General features: G+C 40.5%; 1 protein-coding gene across 5 annotated transcripts in view; it reads right to left on the bottom strand.

Moving 5' to 3' along the window:
* Nucleotides 1-22,185, bottom strand: part of RMDN3 (regulator of microtubule dynamics 3) — a 35,520-nt gene that overhangs the window by 6,525 nt on the left and 6,810 nt on the right. For 4 of the 5 annotated variants that reach the window (XM_083616663.1, XM_083616664.1, XM_083616666.1 and 1 more), the window contains exons 5-12: nucleotides 20,589-20,853; nucleotides 18,961-19,063; nucleotides 17,559-17,619; nucleotides 8,533-8,608; nucleotides 7,673-7,750; nucleotides 4,596-4,694; nucleotides 3,336-3,389; nucleotides 1,044-1,124 (exon numbers count right to left, since the gene is read on the bottom strand). In XM_083616663.1, coding sequence (XP_083472789.1) covers nucleotides 1,044-1,124; nucleotides 3,336-3,389; nucleotides 4,596-4,694; nucleotides 7,673-7,750; nucleotides 8,533-8,608; nucleotides 17,559-17,619; nucleotides 18,961-19,063; nucleotides 20,589-20,853 — 817 coding nt within the window. The remainder of the gene's footprint in view (nucleotides 1-1,043; nucleotides 1,125-3,335; nucleotides 3,390-4,595; nucleotides 4,695-7,672; nucleotides 7,751-8,532; nucleotides 8,609-17,558; nucleotides 17,620-18,960; nucleotides 19,064-20,588; nucleotides 20,854-22,185) is intronic. The other variant, XM_083616667.1, reaches the window with a different exon arrangement.

Genomic DNA, 22,185 nt, shown 5'->3' with positions numbered 1-22,185 from the left:
GAGCTGTGCAACAAAAGATAAAACCCCTTTCAGGTGAAAACTTTTAAAAGAATGAAGATCCTCAAAACCACTGCAGGCATTATAGCCTAGAATGAATATTCCAGCTTAAAAACATCTGACAGGGTCCGTGAAGATCTCACCTCTAGTTCAGTATAGCAAGTTCAATGCAGCCAGTTTCAACTTATTTAACTGCAATATTAATATTATATTAGCGGCCTGTTACCTAAAATATATCCAAGCAACATTACACAATAGAAAATTCATATAATTTCTGTTGATGTTAGCCGCCCTGAGGCTGGCTCTGGCCGGGGAGGGCGGGGTATAAATAAAAATTATTATTATTATTATTATTATTATTATTATTATTATTATTATTATATGTTAACATTCCAGCGAACATTTATAAAAAACAGCCCCACCATAACAGCGATAGAAAAATTACTTATCACCACTTACCACTTACTTGCAAGATTTGCATGGGCTACTAAGATGCACCAGACAGCCACTTTGCTCCTCTAAAGTCATTTTGCTGCTGTGCTGCACTGAATTCAGCCACGGTTTGGCTTTGTGTGCTGTCCAAACCTGGGTTGTGGTTTAGTGCTCTCCATACTAACCATGAGCTGCAAACCAGGAAAGCTAGACTGCAAGCCAGAGTTCATGCAATATAAACCATGGCTTAACTTGGCAAAGCACAATGGCTAGAGAGCAACAAAGTGGCCGTGATTTTTTCTGCCAGAGCCTGGCTAAGTCACGGTTTGGCTTAGCATGACGTATGAATAAAATCAGTAGGATTCAGCAGTTTGAATATTTATATTCACCTACTACCTATTTAAAATGACATTAAAGTTAACATATTTTTATTTTAAAAATTACTCAGGAATAGGTTTAGAAAACTGCTCAAAAAGGAAGGATAAAATAAAAACTAAAGTATAGATTTAATAGGCCGTCTATCTCTGAAGACAGATACAACTAAATATGAGATGGCATATTATTTGGATCTATTAAATCATCATATTCACACATGAATGACATTCAAACACTACCTCTTTTGTGATGACTGGCAACTCTGAAGCCAAACTCAGCCAGTGAGCAGCTGCCGAGTTATCTCCTAGTTCCTTGTAGCACTGCAAGAGAGAGTGGGGAGTGAAAGCAAAATCAAAACAAGATAGAACATTTTATGAGGATGTGTATTCCATTAGTAAAAAATATAATTTATCTTTTCAAACACTGAAACCCATAGAGAACATAGAGAACCCATAGAGAGGAGACGCCTGGAGAAAACACTTTCCAAAATACAGAGTAGATTGAACTCTAAGAGAGAGGCATCAGAATGGGTGACATCAACAGTCCAGGTACAAACCCATTAAGCTGTACTATTCACTTCAGAATGATGTTCAAGAGACGGGGCAATAGCGACTGCCATAGGTAAGGTGTTCTTCACATGCACATCCAAGAGGATGTTGTGAGCCGGTGACGCAAGAGTGAATGTGACGTTACATTCAGCACTGCTGACTGCATAGTGCTGAGGCTGCCACACCCCTGGGGGGCGGGCATGGGGCTGACACCCTCCTCACAGGCCCATTTAGCAGAATTTGTCTAACCATCTTGGGACATATTTTACCCTAGGCTTTCACAGAATCACCAGTGGAATCAAAATACCCTGATTCGCCTCCAAAAGGCGCACTCTTCCATTGTCTCCCAAGACAGACGGATGCCAACAAAATTATGTACAACAGATCATTTTCTTGGAATATAAGAATTTAGTCATTTAGTCGGGTCCGACTCTTCGTGACCCCATGGACCAGAGCACACCAGGCACTCCTGTCTTCAAACACTAGCTAGATATATATAAAAGTCCTAGTGTCAGACTGTGAAACCCTATGCACATTTACTTGTGTTAATCCCACCATGGCATGGCCAAACTTGGCCCTCCAGCTGTTTTGGGACTACAGTTCCCATCATCCCTGACCACTGGTCCTGTTAGCTAGGGATGATGGGAGTTGTAGTCCCAAAACAGCTGGAGGGCCAAGTTTGAGTGTATGCAAGATTGCAGCCTTAGTTAAAATGGAATATTAGGGTGAGTGATTTTCAAGTGACTCAGATAAGTTATTTTGCTAAGATGTATAGGATAGTCTAAATACAACTACTAAAAAGTGTTTAAAATATTATTTATTTGTTTAATAAAATTTTTATACCACTTGATTGTAAAAAAAAAAAACACCCCAAAGCAGCTTACAAAAGATAAAACAGTAAAATCGAGAAAAATTCACAACCATACATATAAAAGTTAAACTACTAGAACAGATTAAAATTACCTCAACTTTCTAATGATACCATGTATATCATCATGATGTGGTTTAATTGCACCAGAATCCCAATTCACATTTCAGCTGTATCATATGCAACACTGAAATTTAGAACAGTAACTTTCCTATTTTATTCAAAGCAAACTTTTCTTGAAATGGAAGAATGATGAAGAAATCATAATTAAAATGAACTTAGATCTAGGCTTCTTAGACATATATATGGAAAACATTCCATGGGGGGAGGGAATTCTTATAGTCCTGTACTTATAACTAAAGATTATATTCATTTGACATCCTAGTCACGTATGAGATACACAATGGCCCACAGTGTAGTAAAACAAGTAAAAAAGTAACCTGCACAAATATTTCTGCATTTTGTTGACTTCTTTTTTAAGTTTATTACCACCTTCCAGTTTTTACAGAAGACTGTCAAAGCAAGTAAAACTTGTGGCAACTTCAAATTTGAATATATTTCAAGCCAGGAACAGAATCTTAAAAACTTGTACACTACTCAACATAAAATGAGGTTGTGTGGGACTTGGGGAACAGAGTGATTTTACAGGGAGCAAATCCCTCTACACTCTTGCTTGGCTTCTCCGCTGTCTATTGTAGCAAAAGCCATTTGGCATTAAAACTTTCATGGGCTCCAACTGGAGGTCACAGAAAGAGGACAATGCAGCTCCAGAAAAAACAACATTCAGTTTGTGCAAACAAGAACATATTTCAAATCCTTTGTGGAACCAAACCGAACGATTTCCACGTAAATCACAACACGATCTACAATATAGATACAAAAACCCAACAGCAACAGCCACCACCTAGTTGGAACCATAGATACTAGGGGCTAGAAAGCCTAATGATCATCTTGAGTGACGCAGACCACTGGAAGGCTGTAGCATGGTTTTTCTAAATAAATAATGGTCTGACTCAGCATTAGGCAATTTCATGCATTCAAACCAAGCAGTCAATTCTGAACTTCTAATGTACGTAAACACACAACTTTTGTGGCCCAAGCAAACATACACTTACCTTGGCAATGTATATTCTTCCCACTTTTGAAAAACCAGCACTCAGGTCTTCGGCCTACAACAAATATGAAGAATTAAAGATGATTCGGAGAGATTAGACTTTAGCTCAGGCTATGCAGGTTCTACACTGCTCATCTGACAGAAACTATCTGCACTCTGATGGGTCATGAAAATGGGGAGGGGGGCCTATTAGAGAGAAACTTCTGCTACGCTCACATCATTTTAAGAAGCAGGGCTTTCAGATCCTTCTGCATGTAGCCCATGTGAGTCAGTTACCCTTGCCCATCAAAATACATGACTGGTACACCTAACAAAACATCTAGAGGAGCAGTCGTATTAGTCTGTTGCATCAATTGGGATTTTTTTTTTTTTTTTTGCATCAAAAAGACCACAAAAATCTTGGAAGCTTATCCCATAGTATTTATTTTAGCCTTTAATGCAAGGGTGGGGAACTTCAGGCCCAGGGTCTGCATGCAGCCTTCCAGACCTATCTGACTCTCAATGGTCCTGAATTATACTCTCTAAATATTTTTGCCTGGCTGAAATGTGTCCTTGAACTGGGATAATTGTCTCATATTTGACGATGGAAGCTGGGAAAAGATGTGTGCTTATGTGTGTAAAAGTTTATTATTTATTGCACTTATTAGTCACTTTTCTTTTACAAAAGGTACAAAAAGTTTGCAAAATAGTACAAAGATTAAAACCATTATACAGTGGTACCTCGGGTTAAGTACTTAATTCATTCCAGAGGTCCGTTCTTAACCTAAAGCACCACTTTAGCTAATGGGGCCTCCTGCTGCTGCTACGCTGCCGGAGCACGATTTCTTCTCATCCTGAAGCAAAGTTCTTAACCTGAAGCACTATTTCTGGGTTAGCGGAGTCTGTAACCTGAAGCATATGTAACCTGAAGCATATGTAACCCGAGGTACCACTGTAAAACCAAAATAGATTCATACATCTAAAAGGTAGGCCCTAACATATTCCACTCACTGAAAGAGGCCACAAATATCTAAACCCTTCCAAATTAAGGGGCAAAAACCTGGCTAAGATAAATCTTTTTGCCTGGCACCTAAAAGTAGATAGTGATGGAATAAATAGGGAGCTGCCACCAAAAAGGCCCATTCTAATGTTTAAGAAGCTTGATAGCTTCTTTTGCTGTTGTTCAAATATGCTTGGAAATGCTGAACTTTAGCTGCTTCTGTTGGTGGTTTGTGCACAACTAATAATTAGCCATTTTAGTGCTTTGCTCAACTGTTAGTACCTTTAAGAAATTCTGCAGTGCATCCTGAACAGTGGCTGTGGGGGGTTCTTCATACAAGGCAGCAGCAGTTTTCCTTTCCAACCATCCCAGATGAGAGACCTGCATAAAAACAAAGAGGGGAACATAATCGTCCTACTATAACTTGGCAGCCAACACATAACCATCTAGTTCATATGCCTATCTCACCAGTGATTCCGTTTGTGTGGCAGAGGAACAGGATAGCATGCATCCATCCTTCCAAGAATAATGCAATGTAGGTGCTCTACAGAGAGCAGTGTATACCAGACAAGAGGTATTAACATGATTATTTACCATCAAAATAAGATGGCGGTGGCCTCCATGTGTTGCAATCATGTTGAATGTCACTTAAAATGTGCAGTAATAGGGAGGGCACCTATTCCCTCACCAGCAACTACAGAAAAGAATTGCTACATGGATTAAGAACCAATTAATCTAGTGTTAAAGCTATGGTTTTCCCAGTAGTGATGTATGGAAGTGAGAGCTGGACCATCAAGAAGGCTGATCGCCGAAGAATTGATGCTTTTGAATTATGGTGCTGGAGGAGACTCTTGAGAGTCCCATGGGCTGCAAGAAGATCAAACCTATCCATTCTTAAGGAAATCAGCCCTGAGTGCTCACTGGAAGGACAGATCCTGAAGCTGAGGCTCCAATACTTTGGCCACCTCATGAGAAGAGAAGACTCCCTGGAAAAAACCCTGATGTTGGGAAAGATGGAGGGCACAAGAAGAAGGGGACGACAGAGGACGAGATGGTTGGATAGTGTTCTTGAAGCTACCAGCATGAGTTTGACCAAACTGCGGGAGGCAGTGGAAGACAGGAGTGCCTGGCGTGCTCTGGTCCATGGGGTCATGAAGAGTCGGACATGACTAAACGACTAAACAACAACAATCTAGTGTCTCCTCCCACCAGTATTCCTTCGTTTTTGAGATGAAATATTAGAGAAGTAGAGGTTGCTACTCCCCACTGCCATTCAATATTTAAATGACCATTTGCTTGTAATGACACTCTAGTTGATATTCTGTTTTCTTATCCGACACTACTAAATCTCAACTGCAGCCAAGTTGGACTCTACTAGCAGTGGAAGAGCGAGCTAGCAGTCCCATTACCTGGGCATCTTTTTTTTTTTTTGGATGGCTCATAGTCACTTAGCTCAGTTAAGTTTTTTTCAATAAGTGAATGAATTGCCCTCAATTCATTCCTTTCTTTACACCATTGAAAAATATAAAGCACATGATACAGTTTTTTAAATACCTGCAACCGTTTCTGATAAGAGCAACAGAAGAAAAACACATGCTAAACATTATACAAATACACTGTATGCAGGAGCCCTGGAGTGCTCCAAAACATCCTTAATCACATCCATGTGTGTTCAAAAGAGGGAAGTGTGATTGTTTTTACTGGAGTAAAATTATGGGGAAAGTGAAAGCATGCATTTGCCTGCAACTAATGCTTTTCTTTCACTATCCCTTTGTGTCCACTTCCCTTGCCCCCTCCAATGAACAAAGCACTAAATCAGGATCTTAAAACTACCTAGGATCTTGAGTTTCTTACAACTTGGAACTGCTTTCAGCATAATAGCATTTTCCCCTCTGGAGGAAGAGGAAAGAAAGAAAACAGATCCAGGTAATAAATCATGAAGATAATGTTGCTAATCTAGAACACGCACAATATATAGAGACAGCAAATAATTTAAAGCTATCTACTGGTGCATATAATAGTAGCGTTTCAAATAGAAGGTACAATAGGTTGTTTACAAAATTATTCAACACAATTCTAACTTGTTCAATTAAAAAAGGATCACTTTTTAAATATACCTCATATTCATAAAACAAAGCATGAACAGATTTTATACAAATGCATGTTGCCAAAAAGAAGCCAGCATCAGTTTGACACTAACCCACAATATAAATATCTTAACAGCTTTCTTATACTCACTCCCCAGCAAACACAAGTATAAAACAGTAATCAGGATTAACAGTAGCAGCAGATGATCACACTACAAATCTCTGCAGTCAGACACATTACACTCCCATCTAAAACTACTTGCCATATGACACTTGTGGGACAAATCCAATAGTACTTTTTGCTCATTAGTGGTTGTTTTGTGCATGTTGCCAATTCATGCATTTTAAAACAGTGCTGGCTCTCTATATCAGCAGCTTTTAAGCTGGCCATCCCACATTACCTGGGAAACTCCATTTTGGTCAACTATTAGATTCTAGTGTAAATGCCTTGAAGACCAATGAATTAGTTAGCAGCCACTAGCCTTGTGTGTGTGTGTGCGCACGTTTGAGAGAGAGACAGAGAGCATGTGCATCACAAGGCCATAACACTCCATGCAAATTCCATCCCACTGCAAAGATCTAATTGAGCTTATTCTTAATGTTGCCTCAAACAAGTGATGCATCGACACTCAATTGCCAAATATAGGAAGAAGTGGAGAAAGGAGCTGTGGGACAGATTTCAACATTTTAGATCAGGAACTCTGTACCACAACAGAATTTTGAAGCATCACAAAACATTACAATTGCATCCATCTGCAATAAATGCAATAAAACTGAGTCGCTGAACCAAATCAATGAAGCAGACTATTTTTGTGAAGATCTTATCGGCAGCTGAAATCGCATAAAAGAATCCAGACAGCTAAACACAGAAAAACCCTAAGGCATTCAACAGATGTATTTTATTTCCTATTCTACGTTGGCTTGGTCATGTCCACAGAATGGAAGATGGTAGGATCCCCAAGGATGTGCTCTATGGGGAGCTGGCTTCAGGCACCAGACCCATTGGCACACCAACCCTGTGTTACAAAGGTGTCTGCAAATGTGATAGAATGGCTGGCAACATTAACTCCTCCATGTGGGAGTCTCTTGCAGACGACCGCATCACCTGGAGATTGGTCGTGCATCCACAAGACTGACCAGAGGAGGAATAGGACACACTCTTTCATTGTCTCCCGAGACAGGCGGGTGCCAACAACAAACAACAATATAGACAAAATAATTTAGCACGATGTCTTGTGACCTCAGAAATACATATTAAAGAAAATGATTTACCTGGTAACACCACCGGCCCAGGAGATAGTAAGATTTAGGGTCATCTGGTTTCAGAGCAATTGCTTTGTCTACATGTTTCTAAAGAGATGTACAGCAAAGACATTTCTCATTCATGAAGCACAATTTTAAGATTACACTTATTTTGGGATAAATCTATGATTCCACTAAAAACATGTTTCCTATGTAACAATGACTGAAAGCAGTAAACTATCAAAAAGCTGGTAATATAGTACTTGCTAATACCAGAGTCTATACCAAAGACAAGACTCTCTGCAACTTCTTTAAGTCATTTCTTAAAATCTGTTAAAGGGCACAAATGACATGTCCTCTTTTATGTCAACCACACATTTTAAAATCCTCCTCCTACACGCACTCATAGTGGATGCTTTCCCACTATGGGATCCTACAGCACTGGAGACTGTTATGCGAAACAAACAAAAACATGGGAGGAGCCAATTGTAGGGTTCAACTGAAGCAGAGACCCATTAAATTAACTGGCCCTATCTTCATGATTGTTTACTTCACACAGTCCTCTGGAGTACAGAACAGCACCATGGAAGAGCAGCACCCACATTGCATGTACATGTGTGTTATGAGAGAGGGTGAGAGAGACAGAAGGGTGCCAGAAATGTATGGTGCCGAGTACCGGCTGAAGTAAAAGTCAGAATAAACCTCAGCCATAAATTTGTTGGGTAGCTTTAAGCAGACCATGGTTATAATCAGTTGGAAATCTTACTTGCAGCTTAGTCTTATAATATATTTGGTGTCTTTCCTATCATGTTCTCAGACCTTTTCAACACAATATCCCATTTTACTCCATTGCGATAAATGTCTTTTTAAAAGAGAAAAAGCCATCTTACCTTAAAAGTGTGCCCTGCTTGTATGCGTTTTTGTATACTTTCGTGTTCTGAAGCCTGGCCACATAAAACGGCATACCTGGAAATTACAGTAAGCCTGAGCATTAGTGTATTGTTCCAAAATCTGTTTTTTTAGCATGGTGTTGTGGTTGTGTTCTGGGGTAGGAAAATATCAAATGCTTTGTTGTCCAGATAAGCCATGTACAAAGAAAACAGAGGGCAAGTAATTAACAACAGTTTACGAACACAAAGTTTTATACCTTGTCACTTCATAGGTATTTACACACACCCTGAATTGGTCCCCCAAGGCTCAGGTGAGTCACTATCTCCTCTCAGGACTACTTTACAGCCTTGGCATTAGGTTATTCTCAGAGGGCTCATATTCAAACTGCTCTTTTGCCAAGTTGAACTCCACTTGACAAACACCATCTATGCCACTTGCTAAGTGGGATTTTGAGGCCAGCCTTTGATACATGGAAAGTAGCTTGTGCAGGAGAAGTTTTTCTAGACTCTCTAGAATCACGATAAGCTTGGTTAATATAAATCTAACAGAATCCAATCTGATCATGTCCGTAGAAATCGGGACCCAATCCAGCATTTTGTTCAAGTGGGCAAGCCAACACATTCAGATCTAGGCTATTTCATTTGAGCTTATAAAAGGATGTCTAGGAGTAGTTGATGCATGAAAAGAGGCTGCCTACCAATCAAAGAAAAGGTGGGGAACCATATTATTAAAGTATTAATTCTATACCTATGAAGCAGAATGTCTAAGAAAATGCCAAATGAAATATAATAATCCTGTCTTTTAAAAATGCCAAATGAGGTATAACCATCCCTACATGTTTTGAGTAGGATTCTTCTTTAAGGAATCAGCTGGGGGAAAATAGTGAACAAAAATTAACAAAATGCAAGTTAAATACAAGAAAACCTTTTCTAAAATATTTAATATGAAAGGACAGCTGTGAACATGAACTTAATTTTTAAAAGCTGCAAATTCTTAAGTAACGCAGAAGAAGTTCACAAGTTCAGTCTTCTGTTCTTGGAAGAGCCGTGGACCAATGCATATTGTTAAACAGAGGGATCACCTCAGTGGGAAAGAGACTGAGGGGAGAAGCCAAAGTAGAGACTATGGGGCAGGGTGGGTGGGTGAGACAAAGGAAAAATGGATGTTGCGCTCATGGGGACATAAAGTGAAGAAAATACCAGAGGCTTTGACACTGAGTAACAGCTTTCTGCCATTTTTGCAAGCACCTAGCTGCAATGTGGCATGCTATCAATGAACAACCCCACAATGAAGGGCTGCTGAAAGTTACAGGTCTGAAAGTTCAATGGTTCATATCAGATTCTAATTCAGGCTGCTCAGCAACTCCATAAAACATTAGGATGATCTAATGAAAGTTACTGCAACACTACTAAAAGTTTGTGAGATCTTTAAAGCACAGTTTTACAAGGTTGTTTAAACAAGAGAAAGCCATATAACCCCCATGTGAACTCGTAGATCTTCAAATAAACACAGTTAATTACCTCCACGCTTGCCCTGAAGCAAGGCACTAGGAAACGCTTCCCAGTAACTGCTTGTAAATCCTGTCATATTTACTTTCAGTTTCTATCACTGGGGGTAGCAAAAAGAATTTGAACAGCTTAACAAAAGCCTGCCATTAACAGTAACTTTTGGGAAGTCTAGCATGAGCTGAAAGAACATCAGAGCTGCAATCCTGGGCACACTTACTTGGGAGTAAATCCTACTGAGCAAGGTTTATGTCCAAGTAAACACACACAGGATCAAGTAGTTACTGTCATCTCTTTTTCCTTCCACCTTTCCTGGTTAACATACTAAGCCGGGCCAGGCCTTCAAGAAGTGTCAAACTGTGCAGAAATTCAGATTCTGCATAGCAACAGTGAGGAATGTCAGGGACAAGAAAATGCATCGGCCCACATAGGGTTGTCGAACTCAATACAGCATAATTTTCCCACCAGTTCTGATGCAGCTTCTCTCCTTGGAAAACAAACCGGGGAGTTTTGTTACAGTCTCACCTGCTGGTATCCTACAGCTCAAAGACGGCAGATGTTGATGGTTCAGATCTTGGAGCATTGCCATATAACTCAAAACTAAGCAGATTCTCATGAACCTTGGCCAGCTGAAAAAACAGAACCAGCCACCTAGGACTGCAGAGAGATCTGAAACGTCTACCTCACACCCTGCAGTACAATTATATGCCTTGGCGGAGGTGGGGAGATTTATATTTAATATTATATTTATATAATTATATTATATTTGATTTTTGGTAAACAGGCTTTACAAAGTGGCTAACAACCCCTGCTAATTTACATTAGTGTTTTTCTTCTTTCCTTTACTCAGTAGATGGGAGGCTGGAAGAACAGCTGCAGCAACTGAAAGTCACCTAATCCATATTAAAAGGACTGCGCAGTTCCTGTATGCATAAATGTGGCTCAGATAGAACATCCTAGGCTTTGTAAATCTTACAAAGCTGGGAACAAGCATCAGACCTGCATGCTCCCTCCTCAACCCTTACCTTGTGCTTCAGATTTTGTACAGAGATCCTGGTTTGTGATCATTTTTCTGGTTCAGACATAACAGGGTCCTCTTGTACAAAGTAAAATTGGATCTTCATACCAAAGCTGATGTGAGCGGGGACGGGAGAAAATATTGTGTAGCCCCAACACCAATTCTTTGTTTAATAAACTATGGTTTGTGAAACCTTACACCCTTACATTTCAGCTGAACTGCTGAAATTGTAGGCTGCAGGCCAAGGTAATGTGTGATTTTGTCCTCAAAGTGCTTAGCAAACAAGTCGCAATGGGACTTCTATAGTGCTCCAAGATCTCCCTGGAGAAAACTTCACTATATAAAAAGGAAGAAACCAGAAAGATCTCACCCTCCCATCCATATTTCATATAGCAAAGGGACCCCAAGTTTGAGAAAGATCTCAAACTTGTAGTTTTCGGCAACAAACTGAACAATTTGTCACCCACCATCTGCTGAATCTATTGCATACCTCTTAAGCTATGCAGTACTACTTAAATACTTGCTGTATGAAATTGTCCCTAGCCTCCCTTGTGCAATGAAGTCCAGTTTTATCTCTCTCACACACAGAGAGAGCCATATGGGGTAAAACAGGTTTTTCTTTTACTATAGTTCATCCATCCCTTCTTCTAAGGAGCTCAGAGAGGCATACATGGCTTTTCTCTCCTCTCTGCTCAACCTCATTTCTACCTTCACAACTAATGAGATGTGCTAGCCTAATAGATAATGAGCCCACATTTAACCCTGTGAGTTTTACGGTCAGGCAGGAATTTGAATGCAATTTAGAGTGATGCATGTGTGTGTGTCATCAGGTACATGGTTGCAAGGGAACATGCAGTTCTCAAGATGCAGTTACAGGAGCACCAGTAAGCTTCTAAACCAATAGTACAGAGCTTTCCAAACTGCGCATCATGACACACTAGTGTGTCGGCTGCAGTGTGTAGGTGTGTCACATGAACACTCTTCCTGGGACTGCAAAGGGTTAGTTTAACCTCCAGCTTCCTAGTAAAACTGAATTACTGTGTCGTGAAGTGATGCAAAACTGAATTGCTGTGTCATGAAATGAAGCATATCCAAAAAGTGTGTCACCAACTTGAAAAGTTTGGAAAGCTTTGTGATAGTAGATGGCTTCCAGCTGTCTGAATCTTCCCTAAGATGCTCATACAGGGGGAATGAGAACATGAATAGTGCCAAGATCAGCTCTCCCAACATGGTTATTCTTCTTTTAAAGCAGCCGTGGAGGGTACCTAATTTGATAGGGGCAGTGGCACTGGGCGTGGGGATTACTTCTTTCACTCCTGACCATCCTTTGAAGCTGCCATCTGGCATGCAGGGAAGGAAGGTAGGTATCTAGGGACAATGGGTGCAACTTTATGTCAAGGATCACACCACACATACTGGAGTTTTGCTTTTTTTCCATCCTTGGGGTTACAAACCTTTACTGAAGTTTTTTGTATTACTGTATTTAACTGCTCTAACATAGAGCAGTACTCCACAAAATACTAATGGTTTAAATTTTGAAGCAAGAAAAAAATACTGCATTTCCCCTCCTCCTAACTGTATCTTTTATTGCACACCAGCTTTCCCATTAGCTATAAAAAACAGGCTTGCTATTTCATTCCTGCCACAAGGTCAATCAGTGAAGGAAATAATTCAAGCTGACTTTTAAATGAACCGTTTCCTGAAGGGAAATCTGCTGGATACAAGGAAAACACTTTCCTCGAAAATCTTGTCCATACAAAGAGAAACGTCAGGATAAGTTTCACTTAATGAAAATTTCTGAAGTTTGAATACATTCAGCCAGCTAGTTCTTCCCCCTCCTCCAAAAAGGAGTCTTGTGACACCTTCAAGACTAAGAGATTTATTGCACAGGAAGATCAGTCATTCACAGACCATACTAAAGATCTGCTAAAATTGATTACTATCCAGAATCAGAAACCAGAGCAATACAGCTGCTGATATGGATATGGCCCTATTTTCCCTTCTGAATAACCACATTTTCAAAACAGTGAACGAAAAGGGAAATAAGATGTGAGAAATTTCAGTGACTGCTTTGACATCTGGACTAGAGGTTTCTGTGACTCATTTTTTTAAAAAATTCCTAGAAGTTTACCAACTGGTTGTTTTATTGGGCAGCACGGTTTGTATTATAAAATAGCAGCACTGAGTGAAGGAGACAGCTTCCACCAATAAAAAAAAATATGAAACTTGGGTAAGGTAATTCATAGAATTCAACTGTTTAAGCACTGCTGCTTAGTAATGCATCTACTGTTACCAGAATCAAAAGCAGCCTAGATGATGGATGGGGAAGTAGCTGTGGCTCTCCAAATAATGTTAGACTACAGCTCTCAGCATCCCTGACCAATGGCCATGCTGCCTGGGACTGATGGGCACTGGTCCAACAACCTATGAAGGAGCACAGGCTCCACTTGATGCAAAGAAATTCCTTAGGTATGGTTCCTTTTCTCCCCTAAGTTCCATTGTGACCAACAGCTCTAGAGAGTTTCAGTGGCTACTCTGCAAATCTCCCTCTTCCTAATAGCCATCTAAAGGCCAAGCTACTTTCACGATGCTTTTGAACACCTGCTTCCTCAGCAACAGCCACAAACCTGGGTGCAGTGCACCCCATGAAAGTACTTGCTACATGTCACCCACCAAATCACTGTACAGTGGACCCTCCGGATATGAATTAAATTCGTTCTGGGGGTCCGTACTTAACCCAAAAAGTCCGCAACTGGAGGCGCCACTTCTGCACATGTGCGCACGGTGAAACCTGGAAGTATACAATTACGTATCCAGAGCGGTACGTAACTTGAGGGTCCACTGTACTGGTAAGTGGAGAAAGTCAGCATCTACCTACCAATGAACTTTTGTTAATAGAGACAGCCTGGAACAACTCCAAATTATGTAGCTCTAAATCTAAACATGGCAATTTATCTCAGCAAGTTTTATGGACCTTTTGGGTTATCCCAAAACAACGTACATAGAATTCACATCAGGAAGAATGGGCATATTAAGCTTCAAAAATCCATGTTTCGTGAACACACTTTGTTCATAAAAAAACAACAACCTCAGGGACATTTGAGAACTGCAGTTTTTCTGTACACCCCTTTAAAAAATAGAGACAACTCATGTGCCAGAATTCCATTTAGGTCTGGAGGCCAGCCTCACACATCTTGTAATTGACTCTCTATGTTCAGTCTCGAAAGGCAAATAACAAACTTTGACTTCTTAGGATGTCTGTAAATATTTTCAGAACTACTCTAACTGCATAAAGGACTGATAATGCTGCACCTGCACTGTTTCCTCTCCAGAGACCACTCTGAAATCCCCTCCTGCTCTTGTTGTACTTCCAACATTTCTTTCAACAGCAAATGCAAACAAATGCCAAAGCAAACAAGCAACTCCTCCTCCTGATCCTTAATTCACAGAGTATGTTTTTAAGGAATGCAGAGGCCACAGACATGCTGAAGCAATGGGGGATTTTCAGTTGTTTTTATTTTGCTAGGCCTTCGGGAATTCACATATTGGTGCCGGAGCACATTAGACCACACGCTTTACAGCACACGGAGTTGCCCTAGTTTTTGACAGGGGTGCTTATTTTTCTCCCTCTACCACGCGATTAAATGTTACAACTAGTTTTGGAAGTCATGGGATAAGCTTGGGACATCCTATTAAAAACAAGGCTGGGTCAGCCACCCATGTTTTCTCATGTATTACATTGCACCAGCAAAACATTATATTTCCAGAAACAATACCTAATGACTCTGAAGCTCACCTCTTACTGCTGGCAGATACACAACTTTAGTCTCTTCCCTCTAGCAGCAGATGGGAGTTCCAACAAGAGGCTCCCTTTTACTGCTTGGTAGAAAGGATAATGCAATGAAACCCTTCTCACATTCCCATGAGACACCAAATTTAGACCACTGTGTGCAATAATTCAGTATTTTTGTTTTAGAACCCTTGAAAGGCTATCCGATAGCAGCGGGTCTTCAAACACTTAATTCTGTTCTTGCCTTTTGGAAAGTTGAATAATACACCACTCAGCAGAAAGGCAGAATGCTTATTTTCTGGGGAGACTCAGGGGTATGCATATCTCTAAACATTTTGTGAATCTAAGTTTGGCCTCATTGAGGGGCATTGTTTCAATATGAGTAGGAAATGAGAGGGGGCCACTAGGTGGCGCATCGGAAGATGGCTGACAATAACATCTCTCCGACCCACACGAGGTAATTTGGAGGCTATGATGGGGGTAATTAGCCTCCTTAACCCCCCCAGGATTGTGGGGGGGGCGGCCCTTGCCTGCTGTGCCCTATACCACCCCCGAATTTGTGGGGGTGGGGGCACTAGGCACAAAGCCCTCCTGTGGGATTCCGGCACTCCTGGACGCCGTCCCTGATTCGCGCCGCTAGTTGCAAGCATCTTCAAAAGAAACAATTTGGACGAGATAAATTGCACATGCTTCAAGGAAAAAGGGGAGTAAAGACTGCTGACAGAAGAGATCTCTGATAACAAGACAAGAATAAAATATGAGAAGATACGTCAAGATACGGTATGACTGAGGGGGGAGGGGGAAAAAAACCTGCCTTCCTTTTTCTTATGTGATTTAACAAGAATCCCCTCCCCTAATGAGTCAGAAACTAAGGACTTAAGCTGTGGATTTAAGGCTGTGTGGAGATAAACTTTCGAACCAAAGCAATGTTTCAAGATGAAGCTGGAAAGCTAAGAGTTTTGGAATGACGCAGTTAAAAATGCCGTCGCCATTTTGGGAGGCATTGTTGGAGCTCTTGGGTCTGGGAGGAGAAAGAGAGAAATAGAGTTGTTTACATATCGTGGATCAACTTCTCGGTGGGACTTAAGAGCGACAAATGCCAAATTTATGATGGAAAGAGCGATGTTATCTACGAAGGAGATATATGGAAACCATCTGGACTTAGTGGAGGAACGGGAAACCCACACAGGATTATTATTTTGCTTATCGGCTTAAGGAGACTAACAGAAGAAATCGTAAAGGAAAAATAGAAATTATATGAACAAGATATGATGTGGAAACACCAAGATAAGACTGGATAGAATTATGAATTTTGTTTGGACTGATTGGGACTGATTTGGACATTAACGCAGTAATAAGAAGATGATCTGAATCCCCCTTTGGATCTTGAAGTATGGGTTCCCCCAAAAAATTTAAAAATTTGGCTTTGTAATTTGGAATTTATGTGATGTGATTTAATTTGATGTGATTGGCCAGTTAATAAAAATTATTAAAAAAAAAAAAGGAAATGAGAGTACCCCTAAACATTTTTTTAAGACAAAAAGCACTGGGCACACATGAAAGCTATAGCAGTTCTTCATACTTCACACTCTCAAATCGCCAGAGTATAAGGGGTTGATAACCATATTATTAAGCTCACCTTATTTACCACCTCAGTTTTCTAGTAGGTTAAACATTAAATGTGAGTTTTACAGGCACAGTATATAAAAGGTTCAACACGAACGATGCTTTATAAGCAGCCCACCTGGCACTTAAGCCCATGACACTTAAGCAGCAGTGGCCAGCGTGGTGTTGCTCATTTGGCTTCCCAACCCCACACATCACTGCCAATTACCAAGAGGGACAAAACAGTGGAGAGTGTGGTGGAGCCACAGAGGCAGAGGCAATCCAATACTCCTAACTGGGCACCCATGTTGAACTCCCTGTTGTTATGTCCCTCCCTCTTTCAGTAACCAGCAGAGATGCAAGCATTGGGATGCCAGGTGAACAATGCTGCCTCACCTGCACCACCCCTGATGGCTACTACTGCACTTAACAGAAAAAATATTGACATTTATGGGACTCCTCTGAAGTCATCGCTATTTTACCTGTAACAATGGCTTATTAGCAGCACCAGGTGGTATCTGTATCATAATTTTACAGTAAGTAGTGTTGTTCTTGGGATTTTAAAATCACAGCTGTATTGCGGCTGAACTGCAGACTTGCAGAAGAAAGAGATTAGGAGCCGGCAAAAGATGAGTCATTTGTTTTCTCGAAGCAACAGAACTGTCCAAGATATATGCCTAGACTCCATTTTTTTTACAACTCTGGGGAAAAGCAGTAAATTACTAGATGAGGGCTCATAAGACACTGATACGAATCATATTCTCAGAGTCAAATCATACTTATTATTCTAACAGCCAAAAAAAAAAAAAAAATCCTCTGGGAGAATTGTTCTGAGCCAGTTTGTCATTAGCTGACAAGAGCAAATGGGGAAAACATATTTTGATTAATTGTAAACAGCTCTGTCCATAAACTCAAACTCTTCTGCCAAATGAATAAGTATTTGTGGAAGAAGGATAAATCAAATCTGTACATTTAAGAAGACAGCAGCTCTGTATGTGGACTATACTTCTGAAAAGTTTATGTCTAAAGTGACAACATATAGAAGGCCAATATATAAAACAATTCTCCTCTTTTTGCCTTTTCTTCACAAAGGAAGTAATTACATACCACTGGTGACACTCAGCACTTTGATCTCCCATCTGCAAAGCTGTTTCTGCCTCATCCTTTCCTGCAACGAAAACCAACAAAAATAAACTTATTTGTGTGTCACATTTTAAACACTTAACCCTTCAAATACTTTGAAACTGGAGATTAACAGTGTACAAAGAAGTTTCACACATTCAGTAAGCAGATATTCTTCAGAAAACAGCAGCCTAATACAAGGATGGCACATTATGACAGCTGAAGAGCTGCACCTCACCATCTGACACTCTTGGAAATAAGAGCCCATAGGTTTTTGGCTCACATGCCTCCCAACCCAGAAAACCAGATTAAGGTTGCTGCCTGAGATCAAGCTTCACCCCTAATATTTGTGGAGCTGTCACAAAGGGAGAGACAAGGCAGGAATGAGCAATAATTTTATTACACTTTTAAGAGAGACATGTTACATATGATGTACCATATTCAGATGGGAAACTATAGCTTTGAATCTGCCAGCTTCCCAACTCCCACAACAATGTGTTCTCAGGGTGCAGACTATAGAACTGCAGCCTTAGAGTTCCAGCATCACAAAGAGCCAACTTTGGCCCTATCAGAAAGAGACGTAGGTGGTTGCTGTCTGACAAGGAGGCAGCAACAGAGGAGGTAAAGGAAAGTGGACAATTTTGAGACAAACATAAGCTCAGGAATTTGAGGAGGAGTAAAGCAGTTTGTAGCAGTGATGTGAATCAAAAGTGTGGGTTGGCACAAACATCCAATATAGATGCAGCTATTCAGACTTATTGTACCATTCATGCTTTGAAAGTTTTACATTGCATGATAAAACCAGCAAATGCAATTGCAGCACCTGCCAAGCAGTTCTCCGAGTACAATTCTGTTTACAAGATTCTTTAACACATGATTTCATTTTAGGAGTCAGAATAACCCACGGGGGGTGGGGGCGGGAATCTGTAATTTTAAACTGAGAGCCAGTGTAGTGTAGTGGACTAAGTGGACTAAGACCTGGGAGATCAGGATTCAAAGCCTTGCTCTGCCATGAAACTCACTGGTGACCTACCTCATAGGGTTATTATGAGGACAAAATGGGGAGGCAGAGAATCAATGTACACCACCCTGGGCTTCTGGGAGGAAAGGTGAGATATAAATGGAACATTATTTTTTGGAGTTAAGAATAGGACTGGGATAAATTGTGTTCGCTGAGCCCGTATTTTATACAGTCTGTATATGATGTTTGCTTGATAATGTGTGGTGTGCTATGCCTAATAAAGGATTTTGAATTGAATTGAAATATAAATGGAACAAACAAACGTGTGTGTGTAACCCACATTTTTCCAAGGCAGGCAGGTAAATAAATGCCCAATACAACTCACTGGTGAAATGCACCCACCCTTATCTCAAAGTGCCTTCTTACCATCAGACGCATAAGATAATTTCTCATCTGCATCCTCCGTGATTTCATACATATCACTATAACCTCGGGCCAGGCGCCAAAGGAAATCCTGCTTGTCACCATACTGTAGATAAAACAAATGTTAGTTCATATTTATTAGTTCACCTGATTCTAGATTCAGGTAGGTAGCCATGTTGGTCTGACACAGTCAAGATAAATAAAAAAACTGTCCAGTGTGCATGCAGCCTGGTATCTGAAGAAGTGTGCATGCACACGAAAGCTTATACCCAAAACATACTTAGCTGATCTCTAAGGTGCTACTGGACAATTTTTTTATTTATTAGTTCACCTGTTTGCTTAAAAGAAAATGGGATTTCCAAGTATAACATATTGCAGGTGTTTTGTTTTGTTTTAAACGTAGCTTGTGAACAATTTGACAAGCAGTGGAATAATGCTCTAGACGAGCAAAACCAACTCAATAATTCATTTAAATCTCTTCACTTGCCTGAATTAGTAAAGTGTAATATGCTTCTCATTCTTGAGATTTTAATAAAGTAACTATAGGATTCAGGTCAGACAGTCAAACACTTATGTCAATCAGAAACCTTCCTAGAACAGTCCCTGCTCCTGCAAATAAACTGTTCCTCTGCTGGTGTCACACTGGGCTTACTTTGCAAGCAGACAAAGGTGCCAAGCTGAAGCAGCATATAGCATATGTACCATAGCCATGACCACTAGATGGAATACACCAGCCATGTGCACATTATGCATGGCTGAATTGGACAATACTCCCCCTTGTGGGGACAGAACTGGGAACTAGAGACCTGTGTGAGACTTCATAAAATCAAATTGGCCACTACAGAGCCAATTAATTTGGTACAATGATATATAAAGCAGATATATAACTACTGACATGGCTATAAGTTCCAGGCTCATTAACCTAATTTTACCATGGGGTTGGGACAGGGAGAGAAAATGAGGCGATTTATCAATAACTGGGTGAGTATTAAGGCAGAACAAACAGTTCTTAGATAATACTGCAGATCCAACTTCAAGCATAGCAAGTAGGTTGCAGCAGTTGGGTAGGGCAGCCTTGGAGTGGGAGTAGAAGACTTGAGATAGCATTAGCAACACAAAAGATGTAAGAGACACATTAGAAGAACAGACTGAAAAATGACTGCAAATGAAGATGGGAAAAGTTTGGGTACTGGTAAGCTTGAGTTGATTCCCAAACATGTTGCAAACAGCTGACCATCTGACTTGTTGACATGTATATATAAAGCAAGTTTGTATCTACATTTCATGAAACAATTATGCCTAAATCATCACTGTAGTAAGTCTGAGGAGAGCTTTGCTATCAACTTCAGAGATGCTGCAGCTTCACTTTCAAACACATTAGGGGATTGAGTTACTGTATGTTTCAATGCGCAATAAACAAAACATAATTTAATACTTTTAAGAAGAGGCCAAGTCCCACAGGCTTTGAGGGTTTTAATTTTCTAATGGCAGCATAAGCAATGCTGCATTTTAGATGCCTGGTCTCATTTAGGATTGTGGTATAGACAAGACCTTGCACAACATCCTGTTCTGCTCTCCCTGCTGGTTAGCTCAGCTCAGTTTTTCTGGGAAATTGCTAGAGTGAACTTTACCACTAGTTTATTGTTAAGCAGCTGTTGGAATCCTTCTCTCTTCTCCTGTTCGCTCCCACTGTGCAAGCGATCTGCTTGCTGGAGCAACTGACCAAGTGCTTCGTCTGTAGCAGGGTCCAAAGTCAGTGTTTCATCCTCATTGACAAGGTCTAAGGAATCCCTCCTTGCCGTTCTCACAGTCTCACAACTTCTTTCATCTTCTCCTTCCTCACTCTCTTTATCAGACTCGCGATCATAATCAGACTCTGCGTTGGCTGTAGTATAGCTTTAAGACAAATTGCAGAAAATCTGTCATTACATTAACATGACATAACCTAAATTTCACAATCAAAGCTTTTAAAGTCAATAGATTTCACATCCTAAGAAATAGAATTTTTTTCCCCTTCCAGTAGCACCTTAAAGACCAACTAAGTTAGTTCTTGGTATGAGCTTTCGTGTGCATGCACACTTCTTCAGATACACTGAAACAGAAGTTGCCAGATCCTTCTATATAGTGAGAAGGTGGGGAGGGGTATTACTCAGAAGGGTGGTGGGAATGGGTGGTTGGCAGATAGCTGTGATGAGCCTGTTGACGACTCTTAACGACTGCAATAGGTCTTACAGGAAAAAGCAAGGGGTGAGAAGGTGAAAGATGGCTTTGTCATGTATAATGAGATAAGAATCCAATGTCTTTGTTCAGACCAGGTCTCTCCATGGTTTTAAGTTTGGTAATGAGTTGCAATTGCAGACCTGGTCTGAACAAAGACATTGGATTCTTATCTCATTATACATGACAAAGCCATCTTTCACTTTCTCACCCCTTGCTTTTTCCTGTAAGACCTATTGCAGTCGTTAAGAGTCGTCAACAGGCTCATCACAGCTATCTGCCAATCACCCATTCCCACCACCCTTCTGAGTAATACCCCTCCCCACCTTCTCACTATATAGAAGGATCTGGCAACTTCTGTTTCAGTGTATCTGAAGAAGTGTGCATGCACACGAAAGCTCATACCAAGAACTAACTTAGTTGGTCTTTAAGGTGCTACTGGAAGGAAAAAAAAAATTTTGTTTTGACTATGGCAGACCAACACGGCTACCTATCTGTAATAAGAAATAGAAGTTTATGCCTGAACTTTGTTAGTGGCAGAAGCTTCTCCCTAAGGGAGTTCCGTTCATCACACTTCCACTAGTAGAAAAGAGGGAAGAGGCTAACTTTTGCAGGTTTGTTTTTCCTTCTGCAACCCCTCCCAACCTTCAAAGATCTGCTCAAGAGGCAGGGGAGACTCTCCAGAACAGTGTTGGTGGGGGTATAAACAAATATCCTCTTCTGCCCTTCCACTAATGAGATACCTCTTCTGGATCAGAAGTGGACCGAAGGAGCCCTTCTATTCAGGGAAATTTGGATTCAACCTTATGAACAGAATGCTAATATAGGGGGGTGGGAATCCTAAACTTCCTGCTATGCAACAGCTTTTAGTATCAGCAGCAGATACAACATATAATACAATACAACATAATGGGCTAATGGCCTCAAAGTCTGGAACTGAAAAACAAAGCCAAAATTCCTGACCAACAAACCACAGCACACATGCATGGGTCATCAGTCTAATTCCCAACT

The sequence above is a fragment of the Podarcis filfolensis genome, assembly GCF_964270895.1.
Source record: "Podarcis filfolensis genome assembly, chromosome: 1".
In the NCBI taxonomy this organism is placed as follows: Eukaryota; Metazoa; Chordata; class Lepidosauria; order Squamata; family Lacertidae; genus Podarcis; species Podarcis filfolensis.
Note: the sequence above shows the minus strand (reverse complement) of the source record. Positions and strands in the feature narration are given on the sequence as shown.